General features: G+C 35.7%; 4 protein-coding genes across 4 annotated transcripts; 1 reads left to right on the top strand and 3 right to left on the bottom strand.

Moving 5' to 3' along the window:
* Positions 1-666: 666 nt before the first annotated feature.
* Positions 667-8,968, bottom strand: LOC109546759 (myb-like protein X). Its single transcript, XM_019917863.2, has 4 exons — positions 8,762-8,968; positions 6,322-6,404; positions 1,003-1,682; positions 667-936 (listed from the first exon to the last, which is right to left on the bottom strand). The coding sequence occupies exons 1-4, from the start codon at positions 8,783-8,785 to the stop codon at positions 704-706; spliced, it is 1,020 nt and encodes a 339-aa protein (XP_019773422.1). The 5' UTR covers positions 8,786-8,968; the 3' UTR covers positions 667-703.
* LOC125503879 lies at positions 3,873-5,266 on the bottom strand. The gene has a single exon (XM_048664955.1). It carries the CDS (start codon positions 5,260-5,262, stop codon positions 4,264-4,266), a length of 999 nt encoding a protein of 332 aa, XP_048520912.1. The 5' UTR covers positions 5,263-5,266; the 3' UTR covers positions 3,873-4,263.
* A 3,244-nt stretch (positions 8,969-12,212) lies between the features above and the next one.
* LOC109546769 lies at positions 12,213-13,478 on the top strand. Its single transcript, XM_019917877.2, has 4 exons — positions 12,213-12,264; positions 12,324-12,386; positions 12,793-13,039; positions 13,093-13,478. Exons 2-4 carry the CDS (start codon positions 12,378-12,380, stop codon positions 13,389-13,391), a joined length of 555 nt encoding a protein of 184 aa, XP_019773436.2. The 5' UTR covers positions 12,213-12,264; positions 12,324-12,377; the 3' UTR covers positions 13,392-13,478.
* A 925-nt stretch (positions 13,479-14,403) lies between these two features.
* Positions 14,404-18,567, bottom strand: LOC109546770. The gene is made up of 10 exons (XM_019917879.2): positions 18,229-18,567; positions 16,862-17,039; positions 16,574-16,799; positions 16,326-16,520; positions 16,147-16,268; positions 15,929-16,090; positions 15,377-15,871; positions 15,136-15,321; positions 14,991-15,081; positions 14,404-14,938 (listed from the first exon to the last, which is right to left on the bottom strand). Exons 1-10 carry the CDS (start codon positions 18,343-18,345, stop codon positions 14,728-14,730), a joined length of 1,983 nt encoding a protein of 660 aa, XP_019773438.2. The 5' UTR covers positions 18,346-18,567; the 3' UTR covers positions 14,404-14,727.
* Between the last annotated feature and the right edge of the window lie 932 nt (positions 18,568-19,499).

Here is a 19,499-nt window from a genome sequence, read left to right as displayed (position 1 = left end):
GGCTGGATAAAACTGCGAGACTTGTTTCAATTGAAATCCCATATTCAAATTGTGATTTTAATATTATAATTTTAAATTTGGATTGCCTACCTGCTGTTGTTCATATATCATGGTTTTTTTTAATGAGCCAATATCTTTTGATAGAGTGGGGCAACTATATGAAACATTTCCTTCGATCTCAAAACTATAAACCTTTAAAATTATGCTTTTAGGATACACGGTGTAATTGATTCTTCAGTCTCAATAAGATAAAGTAGTCGATTTTTCAATAATTCGCTAGCATGAGAACCATTGATATTCTATATATTTTGCGCACTTTTCATAAATGTTTAATAAATAATTGAGATTTTTTGAAACTTAATTTATATTTGTAACTCGAGTCTACTTTATTGAGTCCGATACACCACTTTAGTTTATGTTGCTTTTGTGCACCTCAAGTAATACGTAAATTACTCAGAACAAGATTAGTAAGCAGAAAATTACTCAAAATATTGTAATTTTTAAAAAAACAACGCGTTTCAACCATTTTCGAATTGAATTCTTGTTCTTCCAATTTTTTTTCTTTTTCTTTTTCATTTTCTAACTTCTATCACATTGTAGGGCAGTAGCATTTGTCTTGCAGTTTCTCACAATAGTTCCCAAATTCCCCCCAGGTAAGACAAAAGCAAAAATAAAATAATTATATTCCTCGAATAAAACACAATCAAGTTTGATGGTATTTGCTAATAATCTTGTTCAAATATTCGCTCATCTGGTCCTGCTTGTTTGAACTCTTTTTGTGGGCACCTGACAGAAGTTCGCCACCATAAATCGGGATTAGGGCCTGATCGGGAGAAACTCCTGCTATTGCTGTTGCTACTGGACGAGCGATTGCTAGTCCTCCTGGTCCAACTACTGCTGTCGCTATGGGTTTGCTGGCAGCTACTCCCCCAACACCTATATTGTGAAAATAAAATAATATATTTTTGTTTCATTTATTACATTTTTGCTCTTTATGATCACCTGCTACAGCTAGACCGACTGGTTTGGCCTCAGCAACAGAAGCATCATCCGGCGGCAAATTGATAGCGACTGAATCATCCCCTTGTTCATCTTCTTCTTCCTCTTGCTCCTTCTGGGCTCCTTGCTGTTTCTTTTTCTCCTCATTCTTGCGCTTTTGCTCCTTTTCCTCGTTTTCCTTTTTGCGCTTTTTCTCTTCCTCGCGCTTCTTGTTCTTATCCTTTGTATTATCCTTCTTGCGCTCGAACCACTGACTCAACCCTTCTCGGCTCTCAGTCAGCAAATTTGGACTTTCCTGAATTTCCGCCAACTTCTTTGCCGACTCATTAATCGATTTCATGTGCTCTGCATACGCCTTCTCCTCTTCGGGAGTAAGTTGCCCATTCTTTTTTGCAATCTCCTGCAATTTAACAATGTCATTTGCTCTACTTTGTATAGTTCTGATATAACCTTCGTACCCTTCATAGAGTTCGGTTTCGAATTTGGTGGGCAATGGGGGATTTTCAAGTTCAGTTGGGTCGATTTCTTTTTCGATTTCGGTTTGTTCCATTTCAACAATTGGTTGATCCGGAGTTTTCACTATAATGGCGGAAATAACGGCGCCTTCGGCTGTTGCAGTTATTTGCAGGGATTGGCCTTTGCCACCACCGTAAAATGGCACTAGAGTTATTTTTGTGGTGTCTCTACAATGAAAAAACAGTTTTTTAGCTATTGATTTCTCGATATCTCGAAAAAGTTTTTCAATTTTTCTACCATCTGGTTTATTGCAATATGCCGGGTTGTATGAACGAATGCACATAAAATATTTCAAAGTAAACTTCATCTTAGTTGAAATTATACCAGAATCACATCCGATCATCAGAGTCCGGAGGCAATTTTCATTTGCGACATTTTTTATGCATCCTTGTAAATTTAATTTTCATCGTAAATTGCATATGAACCTTTAGTTTCATTTTGAGATCTACATCGTGAAAATTGGACGAAGAGCAGAAAAGTTATCGCTGCAAGCCCAAACTTTTTGCAACAAGATATTTTACATTATTTCGTTTTCGATCCTGTAGACAATTTGTCAGAGAAGCTTAGTTTTTATCCAAACACTGAATAACAAAAAACAAATGGGGCTAAATAATGCTTCAAGCTGAAGCCAAATGGCTTGAAGCAATCAAAAGTTATCCAGATCCAAAGTCAGGGCAAACTTATTTTCGTGTTTTTGCATTAATTTTTGTTTTTTTGTCGATATGTTTTTGGACAAACATTTAAATAATAAATTAAAATACTGTTGTTAACTTATATTTATGCATTTCTGTATCCAACTGAAGTACATTTTTATTATAGTGCCAAACCATTCACCCAAAATTACTAGTTCTCACATAGCTACTAAAATTCTGTTTAATAAATGCATAGATGCGTCTAAAAAGCCAGTACAACAATTGATGAGAAAATGCATTCAAACTAGCATAATAAATTTGCGAGAAACTCTTTCAAAGTCCATATAAATTGAACGAAATAGTTCATATACAAAGCCTGATATAAATGACTTTTAATATGTATTTCTAACATAAATATTAAATAAAGTTATTATTTTTAGTTGAGTGTTAGAAGAGCAGAATCATGATCAAGACAAACAACTAAAAATTAAATGGCTATCATTTATCAAATACAAGTATTAAGATAATTCCATCAGTTTATTAAGGTTGGGATTAATAAATAAAATACGAAATCATATGCAGATATAATTGAGCAACACATTTCATTCGATCAGTACAAGTTATAATGTTGTATTATAAAAGAATATATATTTTATACAAAATATTTATTTACAATTGCACTATTACCATATATTACGTTTGTCCTTAAGACTAATTGTTACAGTTAATGATTACAGGTACCTTGTACATCACAACTTTACATTGGATTTATTAGCAATTATTGCTGTGGAAATTTAGCATAAATTTAATAATGCTTACGTCTGTAAAATTTGCTTATTTTCCGCGAACTACCCGAAAAAAGCCTGGAAACGAGCATGGCACTAAACTATTCGTGTACATTTCGTCAATTGAACACTTTTACACACATTTGCTCTAACAAATCTTTCACGTTTAGTAGTCATAGCTGATTTCTAAGTCACTTTGAGCATGTGCTATCCCACCAGGTCCAGCTATAGCTACAGCTGCTGGTTCAAATAAAATGTCCGCATTAGTGCCCTTCCTGAGGATGGCTTTGGATAAAGGATTGGAAACCGCTTTGCCCTCAACTCCAGCTACGGCTGTCGCTTGAGGTTTGAGAATCAGCGTTGTAACATCACCTTCATTTATGAAGTTTGATGTTCTAAAGCGTATCACTTTGTCTTCAGCTATCGTATTTCTATTCTGGATGTAATGAAACAATGGATGTAGTCTGTATGGAGCTAAAGAAGGCGGCTTGTTCCCATCCAGCTGCCTTAGATCGCTAACAATTTTTTCCGCCTTTTTCTCCTTGTCGGGAAAAACATTTCTCGGTTCTCCCAGCGTGAGGTTGATCAGTAACTTTCGAAATTCTTCTTCGTTCTTAAAGTTGGACTCAACAAAGTACCTAGGAAAGCGGTAGAACCGAAAAGTGGCAGTTGGAGGGTGTTGGTTAGGTTTGCCAGGGCCTTGATGTGAAGGAAAAGGAAGCAGTAGTCGTGAAGAAGGTCCAGAATTTGAAGATCTAAGAGCAGAGAAAGATTACTAGGCGTGATGAAATGTGAAATTTAAATCGGAGAATTAGCTTAAATTACAATTAATGTTATGGAACGATGCCAAAATTAATGTTATAGTATTACAGCGCGACATTGCAAAAGCTTTTGATTGGGAACAGCAATTGAATGTGAGTTGGGGGTGATAAAAGTCGGCTGAGTTTTATTGCTATTTATTTACATTTTGGTTCATCAGTCATTTCTTAACAATTAAGAATATAGAAAATCTTCTCTTATACCTAAGGCGCTGGGTAAAATAAAGATTTGCCCATATAAAATTCACAAACTACGCTTTAACAAATTCCTGGGTGCACATCAAAAACTAATAGACATTAATCTTAATGCTGTTAAAATAATGTTCAATGTCATCAAAGAACTAAACCGAAAGCTTTTGCAGCAACTATGTTTTTCTGCGAGGCATATTATTTCCAATTCCCACCAAGCCTATCTTTCAATTTACACTAGATCTTACTCCATTGTTCAACTCGTTCATTTGCTCCCTTCCCGCATAACATAATATCTACATAATAGACAAATATTTAGAACCCCTACCCTCTATTATAGTAAACGACTGGACCAACCGCAACCACTTTGCCTACTCTAGTGTTGGGCACATGCCGAGTCCCGTTCAAAACAGTATTTTTGATAACATCGTTTAGGTCTATGTTCGGATCGACAGCTACAACTTGCGTGCCTGATCCTGCTATTGCCAAACCATCCGGATGAGTGTAGGCGATGCCATTTGGGCCAACTATTGCTGTGCCGCCGCTGCCTGCTGTCGCTATTCCTCCAGGTCCAGCAATAGCAACACCGCCTTTGCGAACTTTGAGCTTCTGGATAAAAATTCCGTTTCCTGTGTTGTCTCTGCTGAAAACCCTTTTGCTGCCCTGATTGGCTATGGCGATTTCCTCGGCTTTCTCAGCTTCCAGCAGTTCGTCCTCCAGCTCTTCCACTTGAAGCGTTGGCTCCCCGACTAATGGTGCTTGTTTCGACTCGGCTGCTACATTGGAGTCTAATTTCTCAGACATATTCTTTACGCTCACGCTACTGGGAACATGGTCGTTTAAATCTCTAGCTCCAGGAGATGAGGAACTTGGAAAGTTCACAGTGAATTTCACCAATTCATCGTCCCCAACGTCTATGTCCTCCAAGTTCAAGAAATCCATTGCATGACTTGCATCCTGATCATGTTCTTCAATCTTGAGCTGTCCAGAATTATCGCGCCTATTCAGCTCCAAAGAGACTTGTTGCCCAACATCGCCAGCTTTGGAGTTCAACTTTACTCTTGAGCCTTGCGGCCTGGGAGTCAGCTTGCAAGGGCCTTCGTTGCCAGCGGTTGGTCCATATTCAATCATGTTGGTCACTGCATAGTACATCTGCAGAAAAGGATCTCGGACGTAGATGGGGAAGAGATTGGCGCCCGGCCAGTTCCAGTTCTGCCTCGCTTTGTTTGGAGAGTTCGGTATCTGAGCTTGGTAATAATTGGAGTGGGAATACTTGAGTGCAGAATTCGGATCAGGACTTGGGTGGTTGGGCACTTGGATCATCTGGCTGCCCAATAGCACCTCTTTGATGTTATCCAAAGCCTGCTGGGTTAGATTTTGCTGCGAGTTTGTAGGTAAGCCTACATTAGGCCCAGGATATCCATATTGTTGGTTGAAATTTGGGGCTGGCATCGGGTAAGCGGGGCCAGATGGCGGAACGCTGTTGTACATGTTGAGGGCATAAGGGTTGGGTACCATAAAGGACTGATAATGTGTAACCTTTCTCTTGATATACTGCCCAGGAATATTATCCTCCGGTAGGATTTCTGGATTTGTGTCCGTCACACTCACTCCGAAGTCTTGAGGGTGTCCGCTCTCGAAATTGGGCTTCCGGAAACTTGGGACTGGGTCTTTTTCCAGATAGTCCAGAACGGGGTTACTGAATGGGTTTCTAGAGAACTTGAAATTGCTACTCCCTGACTCCTCCTGCGATCTGGAGTAGCTGAATGGGAAGTGAAAGTAACTGGGCATGGCTTTTTTCTGAACCAGGCCTTGTTGCTTGTTAACTAGCGCGATTTTTTCCAAAATTTCCCTTGTATTGGCATCAATTTTCCGTTGGGATTGTTGAGGTGTGTTTGGAGGAGCCTGCGTGCTGTCCAAAGGGATCAATTCGTGCAGCAGTTGTCGTTCAATCCTACAAGGAAAAGAGTAGAGAAAATGAAGGGAATTTTTACTTTTTAAAAGTGCGATGAAATAAACACATCTACTTGAAATTAGTAGTAGCAAGTTCTAACTTACCTAGACAAGAACAAGAAGACTATCTTCTAACTACACTATTAGCACGACAGCGCAAAAACCACTCACACCAACAGAAATTATGGTACAACAGCACGCCTTCAAAGCCAATATTTTGCGGTTCTGTACATTTTATATATACACTTATTTGGTTAGTATTGAGTTAATAATATGGACATAGTTTTCTCACCTGCGGTTTAGTAAACGTTGTAATATTCTTAAGAGTAAAATGCTCAAAAATCATTGATTCAAATGGGAAGCTTTATGGGAATGATTCAATGGGAATTGATTCAAATGGGAATCTTGGATGGTTGAAAGAGTACTTACTCTACTTGGGGCTGAGTTTCAGTTCTGGTCTCCAATCTGGGTTGAGTTTGAGGTCTGGACAGGGCAAATCCCCAAAACGTTACCTGGAAAAAAATTGTTAACTATTATTTTATCCAGAATTTATGTTTTCATGGGTGAGAAAAATCACTGTTTTTGTATTTCGCATTTTGAGATTTTTTATTCAAAAAATTTTGCAACTATTTATCTTTTACTATACGTATTTCTTGAGTAATTGGTTCCAGTTGTTCATATAAATAGGTTTTCCTATATACAGTACGATTGTTAGTTAGGAAAGGACGTAAGGAAGTAAATTACGTTAAATCAAACAATGCGTAAAAATTCAAAGTTCATATTAACTCAAGATGATCTTTGTTGGACTTTGGCTTAAATAAAGTTAGTGATGAGGATAAATTTCAGTTTTAGCCAAATAAAAGTAGGTATAGCTTCAGTTCATATTACATCCACCACTGTACAATGGTTATATGATTTATTTTTTACTTAGTAGATCAATTAAACATTTTAAACCCTCTTAATCAGCGGGTTGAAACCGATGTTGTTTAGTAAATATATCAAATATTATTAGATTTTTAGGTAAAAAATGCACCTAAAAGATTTTTAAGAATATAAACCACACTCGAGTTTTTTTATTATTTGATTCTATGAATCAAAATTCATTTTTTAAGTGTGCCAAAATATTGAGGTCCGGACAGCAGAAATCCCCAAAGCGTTTTCTGAAAAAAACTATTGTAAATTATGATTGTATATACATTTTACTGTTTGCTTTGTCTTGGGCGAGGAAATTTATTATTTTAGTGTTTTGGATCTTTGCACTGTACCCAAGATTTTTGTATATTTTGCTTTAGAGAGAATTAGTTCAATTATTGGTTCTGTCTGTAAAGTTTCCTTCTGTGATTGGTTTCAATTCTTTATATTGAACAGATCGCTTTTATACACCGGGCGATTAAAGGTATTAACTGCAAGTCAGGAAAGATTGCAAGGGAGTAAACTGAATCAGGTTTAAAATGTTTAATAAGCGGCCAGTTAAAGATAATTCCAAAGCGATTGTATGGAATAATATTTACTCACGATAATGTTTAGTGATGAGTAGAAAGTTCAGTTTTGTCCAAAGAAAAGCATAGTTTCAACTTCACTTATAGAACTGCTAATAATCGTTTTTATTTTTTACTTTATGTAGTTCAATCAAATATTTCAAACGCTCTTAATTAGCGGATTAAAGCTGATGCTGTTTAGTGAAACTCCTATATATGAATGCATTTTTAGGTAAAACGTGCGTCTAAAAAAGGCTATAAAAACGATGGTTTTTATTAGCTTTGAATATATACTAGAAATTTTTGAGTATAACAATCATTATCAAGTTTTATCATAATCCAATTATACAAATTAAATTTCTGTTTTTTTACGTATGCCTAAAGTGTTTGCCCCAATTATTTGTTTAAATGCTTCTTCTATCTCAGTTTTTCCACTAAGTATTTCAGTACAATTAAGACCAATTACCTACTTCTTGGCAGAAAGTTTACACATAGTTTGATGGAAGTGATCTGTTAACTCCATCTAAAACATGTTGACAAAATCGAGTTTAGCATAAATTATGCTGCTAATGGAAATCCGGTTTTTAACTCAAAGTCTTAATTGGAAGTCTCTTAAAATAAATTATAATTTTTTAAAACAGGAACCTATTGAATCTTTCTGAAGAAAAATTCATACCAATTTTTCGTCTTATTCTCTCAATAGTTTTTCAAACCCAGTCACAATTACGATAGTTGTGTATATGCGATTTTCATCATCTTGACTTTTTTCGTAACATCCAAATCACCACAAGGTCCAAATATATATTCTAAACGCGATTTGAAGAATTTCAGGCCAAACACTGAATAATCCTAATGAATAAATAATAGGCGAATGTAGGTATTATTTCTACAACTACGCAAATTCTTTGCCAATGGGCGGAATCCATCAAGTCAAGACAAGATAGAATAGAGAGCAATCAAAATAAAATAATCTGCCTACTTGATTTAAGCACAAATTAGAAAAAAAAATAATAGGAAAGTTTAAAAGGCAGGTATGAAAAAAATAATTTATAAATAATATAAATCAGCAGTCTATTATAAAAACAAACAATCTTCCACATACCCAGTAGCAAGCAGCAAGTTATATGAAGACTTTTTAAAACTAAACCAAGCTGCGGAAAATTTGCAAAACAATGTTACTCGATAACAATTCTTCCAGTAATCTTCACAAAATCTTAATTCTCCTAGCAATGTAGCACCTGAATTAGAAGACATACATACTAATATATACATAAAGTTTTCCTGATAAGAACAAAAAAATAATACAGAAAAGTTTTTGCATCCAAATCAGTCCTGACATAAAAACCTATTGCCCATCGACCCAGTATTGATTAAAAACAATATCTACATACCCAAATAAGAATAACACACCGCATTGTATAACTGTGGTATTGGCATAGAATTATACACTATACTGCATACATAAGGCGTGTGCTCGACTGCCATCCACCATATAGATAGAGGCTTTTTAAAACTAACGGAAGAAGTCGATTGTATGCGATGGTACCGGTCAGAATGAAGAAAATCGAGGACGTTGATATAACGAAATTTTCGATAGAATACGAGGAACCAGCGAATTCACCGATGATTATTGGCTTACAGGTGCAAATGGCTTTTAACAAGGCAATTAGCACGATTTTGTTGAAATTTATTCCAGACAAATGACTTCAACGGTCGCGTAATTTAAATTTTATAAAAGACACAGTTGCAAGCTTACCTACAACCAAATGACTATCAGTATCTGTAAAAATAATGCTAATATGAACAAAATGTATAATAGATCCTGATAATTCGATCAAAATTTATACAGGTTTTTTGCCGTCATTTTCGATAGTACCTTGTATTCATTATCGCCCTGCACATCAAAACTGAACTTTTGATCTAAATTCTTATCAAGATACAATCAAAAAAGCTGAGTGCCTTAAAATGGACCTTTTCTGGTTTGTCTTCTTGTTCAATGTTGACCAATCTGGGTTAATGCGTGCACTTAAGTTGACTCGAAAACCGACTTTTTACAGCGAAGAAACACATATCCTTGCTACTATCCATCGGGGTTTTATGGGACAATAGACGAAAAGATCTTGAAATAAATTTCCTTCAATTCATATTTATTTATATAAATTTAGCACTCAGAGCAACAAGCAGTGTATTTAGAAACGAGTACAGAAAAAAGTTAATTGAATGTTGCAGAAGTTATAAATTAAATGGAAAAGTCCTAAACTCTTTGCAACCATCAATAAAACTGATGTAATTAAATGCGTTGGCTGACAAAATAAAGTTGCTTCGATTTAGAGAACTCTTTTGCACCTAAATTAACCAAATATTGTTAAAGCTCCAAAATACAAAAATCAATAACATGTAACTTCGGCCTCGAGACCATCTTCAAATATATTTGTTCTTTCAAGTATTTGACTCTTAAAATATATTCCAAGTACTATTCCAGTCGTAAAAGCAAAACCAGTTTGTTCATCGCTTTTCAAATATCTGCGAATAAATATTTTTTGGCAAAGGCTCCATTTTGTCGGTTTCCCGCTGTCTAAATCCGATGCCCACACCAACCAATGTACCGTAATCATTCCATAATAAAATAAATTAGCTCCTGATGGAAGTGAAGAGTTTTTCATCGAGTCAACATCACGATTCTGCTTCTGTTCGAGCTGCTAGGCAAGTTCATCGACTCGCAATGTCAAGGTCCACAGGCAAGGCAAGCCACTGAAACCTGCAGATTGCATGTCCTGAAGATATGCAAAATGAGGTAAATAAATAAAATAACAGACTTTGAAGCAAAGGCAATCGAATGAAGCTTAGATCCCAAATCACTGGATTTGGAAATACAAGGCCAAGAGCTCGCTCGGTTCTTTAGTCTTCTTGCTAAATTTCCTTCACTCTGAGTTCTCTTCTGTTGTTGCTCGGGCCGCATTCAAGCATGAAGTTTCAGGTTTCCCGTTCCTTCAACATCTTTAAAGAATTATATATAAAGTATAGTCACAATTGAGACTCACATTTCACACTACATTTAAATGTGGTTTGTATTTGAAATTGTCGCTTTTACTTGTTTATAAACATTATATTTTTACAGAATCTACTTTTCTCACCCCATGCAAAATTTATTCTAAACTCTAAAAATCTTCCTTTAAACCAACATTATTTATTGAATTGAAAAACGCTATTTGGTTTTGTCACCATTGTCATTGATTCAATTGATTTTTGCTTTTGTTGTGTTCTGTATTTATTCTGTTTTAAGATTCATTCTTTTTTATGATAATTGAAATTTTTTATTTTCTATTTTTGTGTTCCAAAATCAGAAAATCAGGGAATGGGGGCGACCAACAATAGTATTTATATTGTTTGTATATATTTGCTATCCGCAAAACATAATTGATCTTTTATTGCAAGTACTTAATTTTTCTGCTATTAATTAAATCTTTGTGCGTCATCTGCGTTCTTTAATTGTTTACAAATGATGCTGATAAAAGTTATAACTAAAAAGCCACTAAGCAAATACACAAAAAAATATCCATAACAGCCTTCTAAAAGCAGATATGGCTTGAAGAAACATGCATATTAAAAAGTTTTTTATTTCATGCTATAGGAGATTCCTAGTCATTAGAAGAACTCGTTCTAACTTAACTGAATTAATTAGTTTGCCAACTGAAGAAACATTTCAAATTCCAGTCCATAACTATTAAATTTTTTACACTTATAAGAAGATTTTACAGAAATTTGATTGATTTTCTTACTAGTGGAGGTATTTAGATAGACTTGCAAGCTATAAACAGTCACATCACGATTTTAACCGTAATAATGAAAGTCACCTGAATGTTATAATCGTTGCTTAAATTCTACAATTTACGCAATTGTCGTATTGGGTATTACTTTTTAATTTATTGTGCGTTTTACATACTAAAACAGTTCAGTAACTCGACTAATTCTTGTTCTTTGTCTTGCTCTGCAAACGTTGGCTTCAGCGGTTTCAAAAATCATTTTTTTATATTCCCTTGCTCGAGTCTCAAGGCTCAAAAAAGGTTCTACTAACTAAGTGAATTCTTCTATGTAGGTATGCATACCTCTTTGCAAGCACAAACCAGTTTTATCCGTTGTTGGAGCTTTGCGCCATTTACCAACAAAACTAATATAAACTATTCTAGTAAACTGTTTATAATATGTAAGTGCATCCCATTTCCCTTATATTGCTAAGTTTTTTGTAAAGAAAAAACCGTACTAACTTTGGGAAGGTTTTAATTTTTTATAACTATAAATCCCAATTTTATTATTGGTTTGTACATTTAAGCGCCTTGGAATAACAAATTTCAAACAACATTAATTGATTTAAAAACGCTTAACAAATCGATTTCACTTTCACAGCACCTTTAAACTTTTCTTTAGCATTTATATTTTGGCTTGTTTAGATGAAAGAGATATAGGTAATAAATATTTCTTCTATTTTATTGTTCTTCTCAAATTGGTGTTGGTCTAATTTTTTTTTGTTGCGTTTGTGTAATATTTGTAACTCTCGTTGGCCACAATGTTCTCAATTGCTTAGTTAGTTTTGCATGCATCTCAATTTATTTGTTATTATTTTTCTTTTAAATACGTTTGTTCTGGACAATATTGACGAACAGATTTAAATTCTAATTCTATGAAAAGATATGTAGACCAACTTATTTTCCTTACTAGCCAAAGTTAATAAATTTAAAAGTTAAAACTGAGTCTTATAACATAACGAAATTGACTATTGGTGGAAACCATCAACTTTAGGTCTTCACTTAGTATGCTACTTGGTCTTTTTCATGCATTTTTCAGCGCAAAACTGGACAATTGCATCCGATCCGAAGAAGCGATATCAACGATGCGAGTATGTTTTTTGCTGTTTGATTTTTCCTTCTATATAATCATCCCCTACTCTTGAGATAGGTCAGTTAAAAGAGTGTATTCTTCCAGTGACAATCGAGACTAGACTTGATAAAAATGATTTTGGTAAGCATTCACACATGTAGTTGATGATCACTGATCATTAATTAACGTCTTTTTCCCAATTTTGTTAAAATTGTCGGTTGATTTTTAAATATTCAAAACAACGGTTTACGAAGTAGTCCGCACAAGTTATTTGAGGTCAACGGATCTCAGATAAACATTTTTCCATTTATGGAACTACCTGTCTGTTAACCGATATAAACCTGTCTTTTTATTTTTGCGATGTTCTAGTTTAAGATCGTTTTGCTTGTTGAATTGTTGTTTTCCTGCTTTAATTGCGCGCAGGTTTTCAATAAATCGACTTGAGATTAAGTATTAAAAAGCCGTAACAGAAACTGCAATTTTTTTAGAAGGTCTTTCAAATAGTCTGCATATAGTTCATCTTCCAACTTGCTTCCTTTACTTATAGATTTGCTTAATTTCTGTCGTTGCTTGGGCTCAAGCAGCAACCGTGGTTCCACTACAATCCTCCAACGTGGACGTGAGACATTCTGGATCAGAGTTTTCCTACAATATCCAGGAAACTCGTGGAGTAGCCGCTATTCCCGACGCAGTTCCCATTATTCAACCTTTACTGAAATCAGTTGCTCTCGAAGACAAACCTTTGCCAGTTGTAGGAGTCGAACATCATGTTAAAACAACCCAAACTCAGCATGGTACGTCAAGAAAAACTGTATTTAATACCAATAATTATTTAATTAATTTTTAGAGGCTCATAGCGCATCAAAAGTCGAATCTCGATCAACAGGCCCAATAATGGAACAACCGAAGCAAATTGATGGCGCAAAACTGCAACCTTTGAACAGTGCATCAGAAGCCAAAAAAGTGGAGTATTTGGCTCCGATCGCGCCCCCTTTAATTGGCACTCCTTTAGAAACGATTTACTATAAAACATACAATGCGGGAGTTCAGGGAGTTCCGATCAATGTTTTTCCTAACGGTCCCCTGATTTCGACAATTCCAGCACTTCCAGCCGTTTATCCCTACACTTTGGTCAGAACCGTATAAGGATTAGAGTCGGAAATTTGGGGAAGATCAATTGATTTTTTGGGGAATATTGGTGTGGATGAACAACAATAAAAATTTGTGGGTAAAGTTTGTTTGAATTTTAACCAACACGTTGAGCCTGATCTTCGGTAAAACGCGTAGAAAAACATTAAAGTAATTTGATTGAAAAAATCTTCTAATCCTTTTGTTAGGGATTTTATTGGAGCACATCTTAAAAATTCATAAAATTGAACAGTTTTCAAATATTAGGAGGAAAAAATCAGGTGTCCATAAGAGGTTAACAATTTTTTTTCCTTCCTGATAACAGCCGACTTTTTTTATAAGGTATCTTTAATTGGCAGAAAGTTCTATATTTTATTTGCTGTGAAAAATGTGTTTAAACCGTTGCTTAATTATATGACTGGACAATATGGACAAAATTATGCGAGGAAAATTATAAAACATTCTCGAACATGCAAAAACATTTTTAAATTGTGCAATCCGTATTTTATTGATAATGTTATTAAATTAACTCAACAAAACAAAAATATAATTGCAAACTACAGGCATTTGCAAATAAACTTACTTTTGATGAACTTTAACTGGAAAATTAAAATGTTATTTAAAAGTACACAAAATCGATCAATTATAAGCGAGCGCAAAGCAAACCATCCAATCATTACATTGAACGGAATCACAATATTATTAAAATTATGCTCTAGACTGTTTAGGTAAATGCTCAAAAATATTAATTAATTTCAGACTCAGATCATTCAATTTCTGAATCGTAAGAATCGCGCCAAATTTATAAAACAAACTCGAAAAAGAAAGGAAATCTTTATTATTATTATTAATTTTACATTTATAAATCATAAATTCCATTGCATTGTCACCAAACGGTGAATGAAATTAAGATCGATATTTAAATTAAACAAAGTCAATCGAAGGAAGTCAAAAGGAATAAAGTAGGTAAAGAAGGGAAAATTTTTACTGGAAAATGAAAGGAGTTTCAAGAGAAGTAAAACACATCTGCAAAATTGTACTTTGTTTGAATGTTTTTTCACGTTGTAATACGTTCTGAAATTAAAAAATATTACTCGTTGTTTCTCCTAACTGATAACAGCACTTAATTAACAATAAGTCATATTTTTAACTTAATTTGGTATTTGACTAATTTAAATCTACTTAAAGGTACCTTACATCGAGGACAAATTATATAATTTTCAATAGAGATCCTGACATCCAGGCTTATTTATAAAAAGTGCCTTCTCTTCACCTAGTTAATTACTCTACCTAATTCCATGCGCTTTGCTTCACATTGCCATTGCTAATTAAACCTTTCAACCCAAATAATTTCCTAATCATTTTCAGTTATCGTGGCTTTACTAGAAGCAGTTGAAGCCTCTTCGCCATCAAACTGCAAGTCAGCTTCTCCTTCATTGAAACTTAGAAGTTGTTCTGTGGATGCCTCGTTCAGTTGTTCTCTCCTCAATTTTGAGTCCGCCTTAAAAGCTTCACTTGGGGAAACTCCTTCGAACGGGTAAAGATCAATTGACTGCACGTGAGCCCTGGAAAACCAAAACCTTCAATACTCCGTACATTTAGTGTGGCAACATCTACCTAACGGACAGCCCTGGAGGTACATTGAAGGGCTTCTGGCCTACGTTAGTGACGATGGTTCCTTTGCATTTAGCGCATTGTTTTTCTCCTCCTGCAACCAACAAATTATTCAAACTTTGGGAGTTGTCCAACGAGCTACTGGTACCTCCAACGCCAACTTGCAAGCTTCCTTCAACTGGCCCTCCTGCAGTTCCACCGCCTCCAAATGGTCGGCCACTGTTACCACCTTGTGGCCCTTTATCTGGCGCCGCACTGGATTCGAATTTATCCTCAAAAGGCGGGCCTCTGGAAGGTTTTCCTGATGGATATCCAGATGATGTAGTTGATCCAACTAGAATTCTTTGTGAGTGAGCAGTGGAGGTTTATTTGTGAAAGGAGTTGCAAACCTGGTCGAGAAGTTGTAGAACTACCTCCAGCTCCTCCTGAACCAAACTGTCCACTGGCTGGTCTGTAGGAGCAATCATCCCCATCGGGCTTGTAGGAGCCATCATCATATTCTCCAGGCAATTCGGACGCGAACGGTTTGGAACTCGGTCTAGCGGAGGTTATTGAAGGCCTTCCAGTTGGCCTACTAGAAGGGCGTCCAGTCGATGGTCTGGAACTACTTGAAGGCCGAGCTGTGCTGCTGCCTCCACCTCCACCACCACTATCAAACAAATTGTCCTCAAAATCTTCATCGCTTCCCCCCTCTGATCCATCAGCCAGATTGCCAGCTCCACCCGCGACTCCAGGCTTCGGTGATGAAGAAAACGGACGGCCAGGACTTGTTGAGTTGGATTTATTCTTTCCAGAGTCACCACGTACTAAGCCAGGGCTTTGCTGCTTATCTCCATCAAAGCGGTTAAAGTCTTCCTTGCCTACGTCCACGCCAGTTCCTAAGCCTATTGAAATAGAAGTTTTCGAAGTTCTTTGGTGGGATCGTGAGGTTAGTGAGTTACCGCCTGGCTTAAATGGCCTGCCACTTGCAGCCACATTGAAGTCTTCGTCTGGGTTGTAGTCGTAAAAGTCTGGAGGAACTATTTCAGGCCTGTCGAACGGCAAAACTGCAGGCAAATGCGCCCCTTTAACAGTCTTCAGCACTCGGTATCCAGTTTCTGGACCTAAAAGCAACATTTTTGCTTAACGTATTTTAAATGGAGCATTTTTCAGTATTTACCAGCAATATAGTGGACAGAGTGTTGAACTCCTTTATCGTCCAGGTAAGTGTAGGAGCCCCTAACGTGTCCAGTGGAGTCACTGACTTCTGTGCGTCTTTGGTCTGGACCAGCCGAAACAAATCTGGAAATTCGTTGCTTTAGAATGAGCGCTCAAGTTCACTTTCCGTGAATCCCTGACTTATAGCTTCCATCAAGGCCCCGTTGAATTGAAGTTCTTCCTCTAGGTATCGGTCGACCTCTTCCTCTGAAGTAAAGAGGCCCGTACGCTCGAGGGTTGCTGTCAGGAAATGGAGTTTTCACATGGAATCCTGTCTTCTTTCCTGCTATGTATTCTACGTTGTGGCGCTCACCAACATCATCCAAATATGTGTATCTTTAATTCATCTTCATTATTACTTTTTAAAATATGTGGTTGATCTTCCTTACCGCCCATTAACATCGCCCACTCTATTGGCATTCTCCTGCCTTGTGTAGGTTCGCGTTTGGAAGGCAAAGTTGTAGCTGGGATCTTCATATGGATCGTAATAGGGGTCATCAGGAGATCCTATTGGGCGTGGGCCATTCTGATTCAAGTCGTACTTTCTGTGGACATTTTTTCCTCGGGGTCGGAACCCTCTGGGTCCTGCTGTGTACACTGTGGTGTCAATTGCTCCTAAAATGCAAAATAAAATTTTAGTGGATAATTATCACGTATTGTGTTGGAAGTAGGTTTACCAGTTTTGGGATTTCGTCCTCCAAATTCGCCTCTAACCACGTTGTTTCTGTTGCCATCGGCAAAATGGTACGAATCAGGATTATTGTATCCGAATTCAAAAGAACCGTCTTTATGCACGATGTTAAAATCATCTTCAGCTGCTCGAATCCATCCAATTAAAATAGCATGGAAAATTACCTTTGGAAAAAAAATAAGGCTTAATATTCGCCTTATTTCGGCAACATTTTTTGCTTGCTAGCTTGTACCCTCTGTATAACCTGCAATAGCTGATACCTAATGTCTTTATTTATAAATTTATTAACAATGATTATATGCAGACAATTAAAATTTGCTAACGTCATCCTTGTTGTAATTATCATTTAGTTTTAAGTATGCAAAGTTATACACAGCACAACTAATCTTAATGGAGATTTAATTGGATGTTTAAATTTATAAAAATTGCGCAAATTAACATGATTTGCACCTGAGAAAAGCATTTTTTGCTTGTACAGAGTGAGCGCTGCTTCGCATTGAATAATTTGGCGCAATTGTTAATTTGTTTTTTGTTCGTTGTTAGAAAAGGCCCAGCTTACCTACAAAGAGTTCAATCTGGGACACAGTGTAAGTATATGAATTTGTTCATGAATTTTTACATAGCAAAAAATATATTTTTTAAGTATAGGCTTCAGCTACGTTTGTACCTTTAAACGAGCATTAAAATACAATCATTCTTTCTATAAAAATTGAATAATTGTTTTGCATTTATTGTTTAATTTGCCTTATTTAATTTTTAAACAATTTTAAATCAGGAGGAAGTGGGTGTTTTTACAACATTTTATTAAAAAACTACTTGTTGATTAAACATATTTATATGCTCATCTCTGCTAATAAACTTTTACTTTAAAGCGTCATTTGCTGAATTCTCGCTCATTAATGAGAAAAGTGAAAGTTAAATGAACAAAAGTTGAGGAAAATATTTTGTGGTGTTTGTTTAAATGTTAGCACATTTGTTTTCCTTTGTTAAAATTAATTTTGTTTTACACAAATATTTTTTGGACACAATCACTAGAGAAGACACTACAAGCACTTCAATCAATTCAGTTCTAAGGTTAATTATTAAAAATTAGTTCGCTACAAAAATTCCCTCAGTTTAAGTTACCAAATAAAAAAATAGTGCGTATATTGTGTTAAAATTCGTTTCGTTACACGCTAGGGAATAATATAATCATGATTTCCTATACACATTCAAACGTATGCAAAAGAGCTAAATTATTTTATAAGACAAGTATAATAAAGAAAAGGTCACTATATCACGCCCCAACAAACACAAAATACTAATCCAAAATGGGTTAAGGCCACTTAACACGAATCACAGCAATCAACTTACGTTCCTATACAAAAAACTCATTGTCACCCAAAAATTAGCCCAAAATCCCGCATAAAACTGAAGAAGGAAAAATGTAAAAAAATCTTTTATACTGCATTTTAAAGTGGGGTTGCACATTAGTTCTTATCTTTACGCTATTGTATTAATGAAACACATGAATTGGATAACCCAAACATAGGAAATTTATTAAGGTAATGAATCCTATTCAAGAAACGATTGTTGGACGGCAAGGAATTTCTTCTAGCGTAAAGATCAGAGATGTCCTTGTTGGGTATAAAGTTTAGAGACGGTCTGTTGGCCACAATTAAGGTTCCAGGACAATGGGAGTAGTACCAGAGCTTATGGAAGAGAATCGACCAGCAATATCTTTTACGCTGTTCATACCTCAATGAAAACATCTTTCTGTGTGTGCTATTTTCAAAATCTTTGCTAGTTTATATCATTAGAAAAATCCAATCCAAATCGAGAAAAAATTTAGCAACCCCTCAAACTAGGTTGTATGAATAACAGCGAGTTTTTCTTGAAAAATCGACTCGTTTATTTATTGTCTAAGTTCCATTCAAATACAGTAGAAATTTGGTTGATAAAAATTATTTTCTTATATATTTTTGATTGCACCACCTAGCACCAAAGGCCTGACTTGACAAAGTGTTCGGATCAAATCGACTGTTTCCGTTACACTCAGGAGCGAGAGAAAGAGATCCGTGGTCATGGAAACTAGCGCGTCTTTGTCGCTTCCTCCTGCGATACGAGGACAGATCAACAATACGTGATACTGAAAAATATAATAGAATTCTTGGTTTTTGACCACCTACTACAACTCATCAATTCTAGATCACTTTTCCTAGCGATTGCAACAGTCGAATTATTGATGCTGTATCTATAAAATTTGGAAATTTCACAATTGGATACTTGCAGCGGAATTATGTCAGAAATGGTGATGGATGCATGTCCATTTCCTTCCAAGGATGCAGATATGCATCGACGATTTTAATCGATAATTCTGACGCAAACTAACAAGTTGGTTAGTGAATTATTGTGTTTTAAGTATCTACATTATTTCAATTAATTAATAAATCTTTAGGATGTTGTGCTGATTTTTTCCACGGATTGTTTGAACTATTGGCAGCAGAATAATGCACAAGCAGGCAGGCTTTATTATGGGTAATTAAGTGACACCCACTTTTAATGTGGGAAACAGACGAAACAATGGATTTTTGTTAATGTTATTAATATAACAAAATTAAACTATTATAATGTTGTTTAAACTG

The sequence above is a fragment of the Dendroctonus ponderosae genome, unplaced genomic scaffold, assembly GCF_020466585.1.
Source record: "Dendroctonus ponderosae isolate FM_Combo_2020 unplaced genomic scaffold, Dpon_F_20191213v2 Dpon_F_20191213_3, whole genome shotgun sequence".
Taxonomy (NCBI): Eukaryota; Metazoa; Arthropoda; class Insecta; order Coleoptera; family Curculionidae; genus Dendroctonus; species Dendroctonus ponderosae.
The sequence above is the reverse complement of the archived record's forward strand: the minus strand, read 5'-3'. Positions and strand labels throughout refer to the sequence as shown.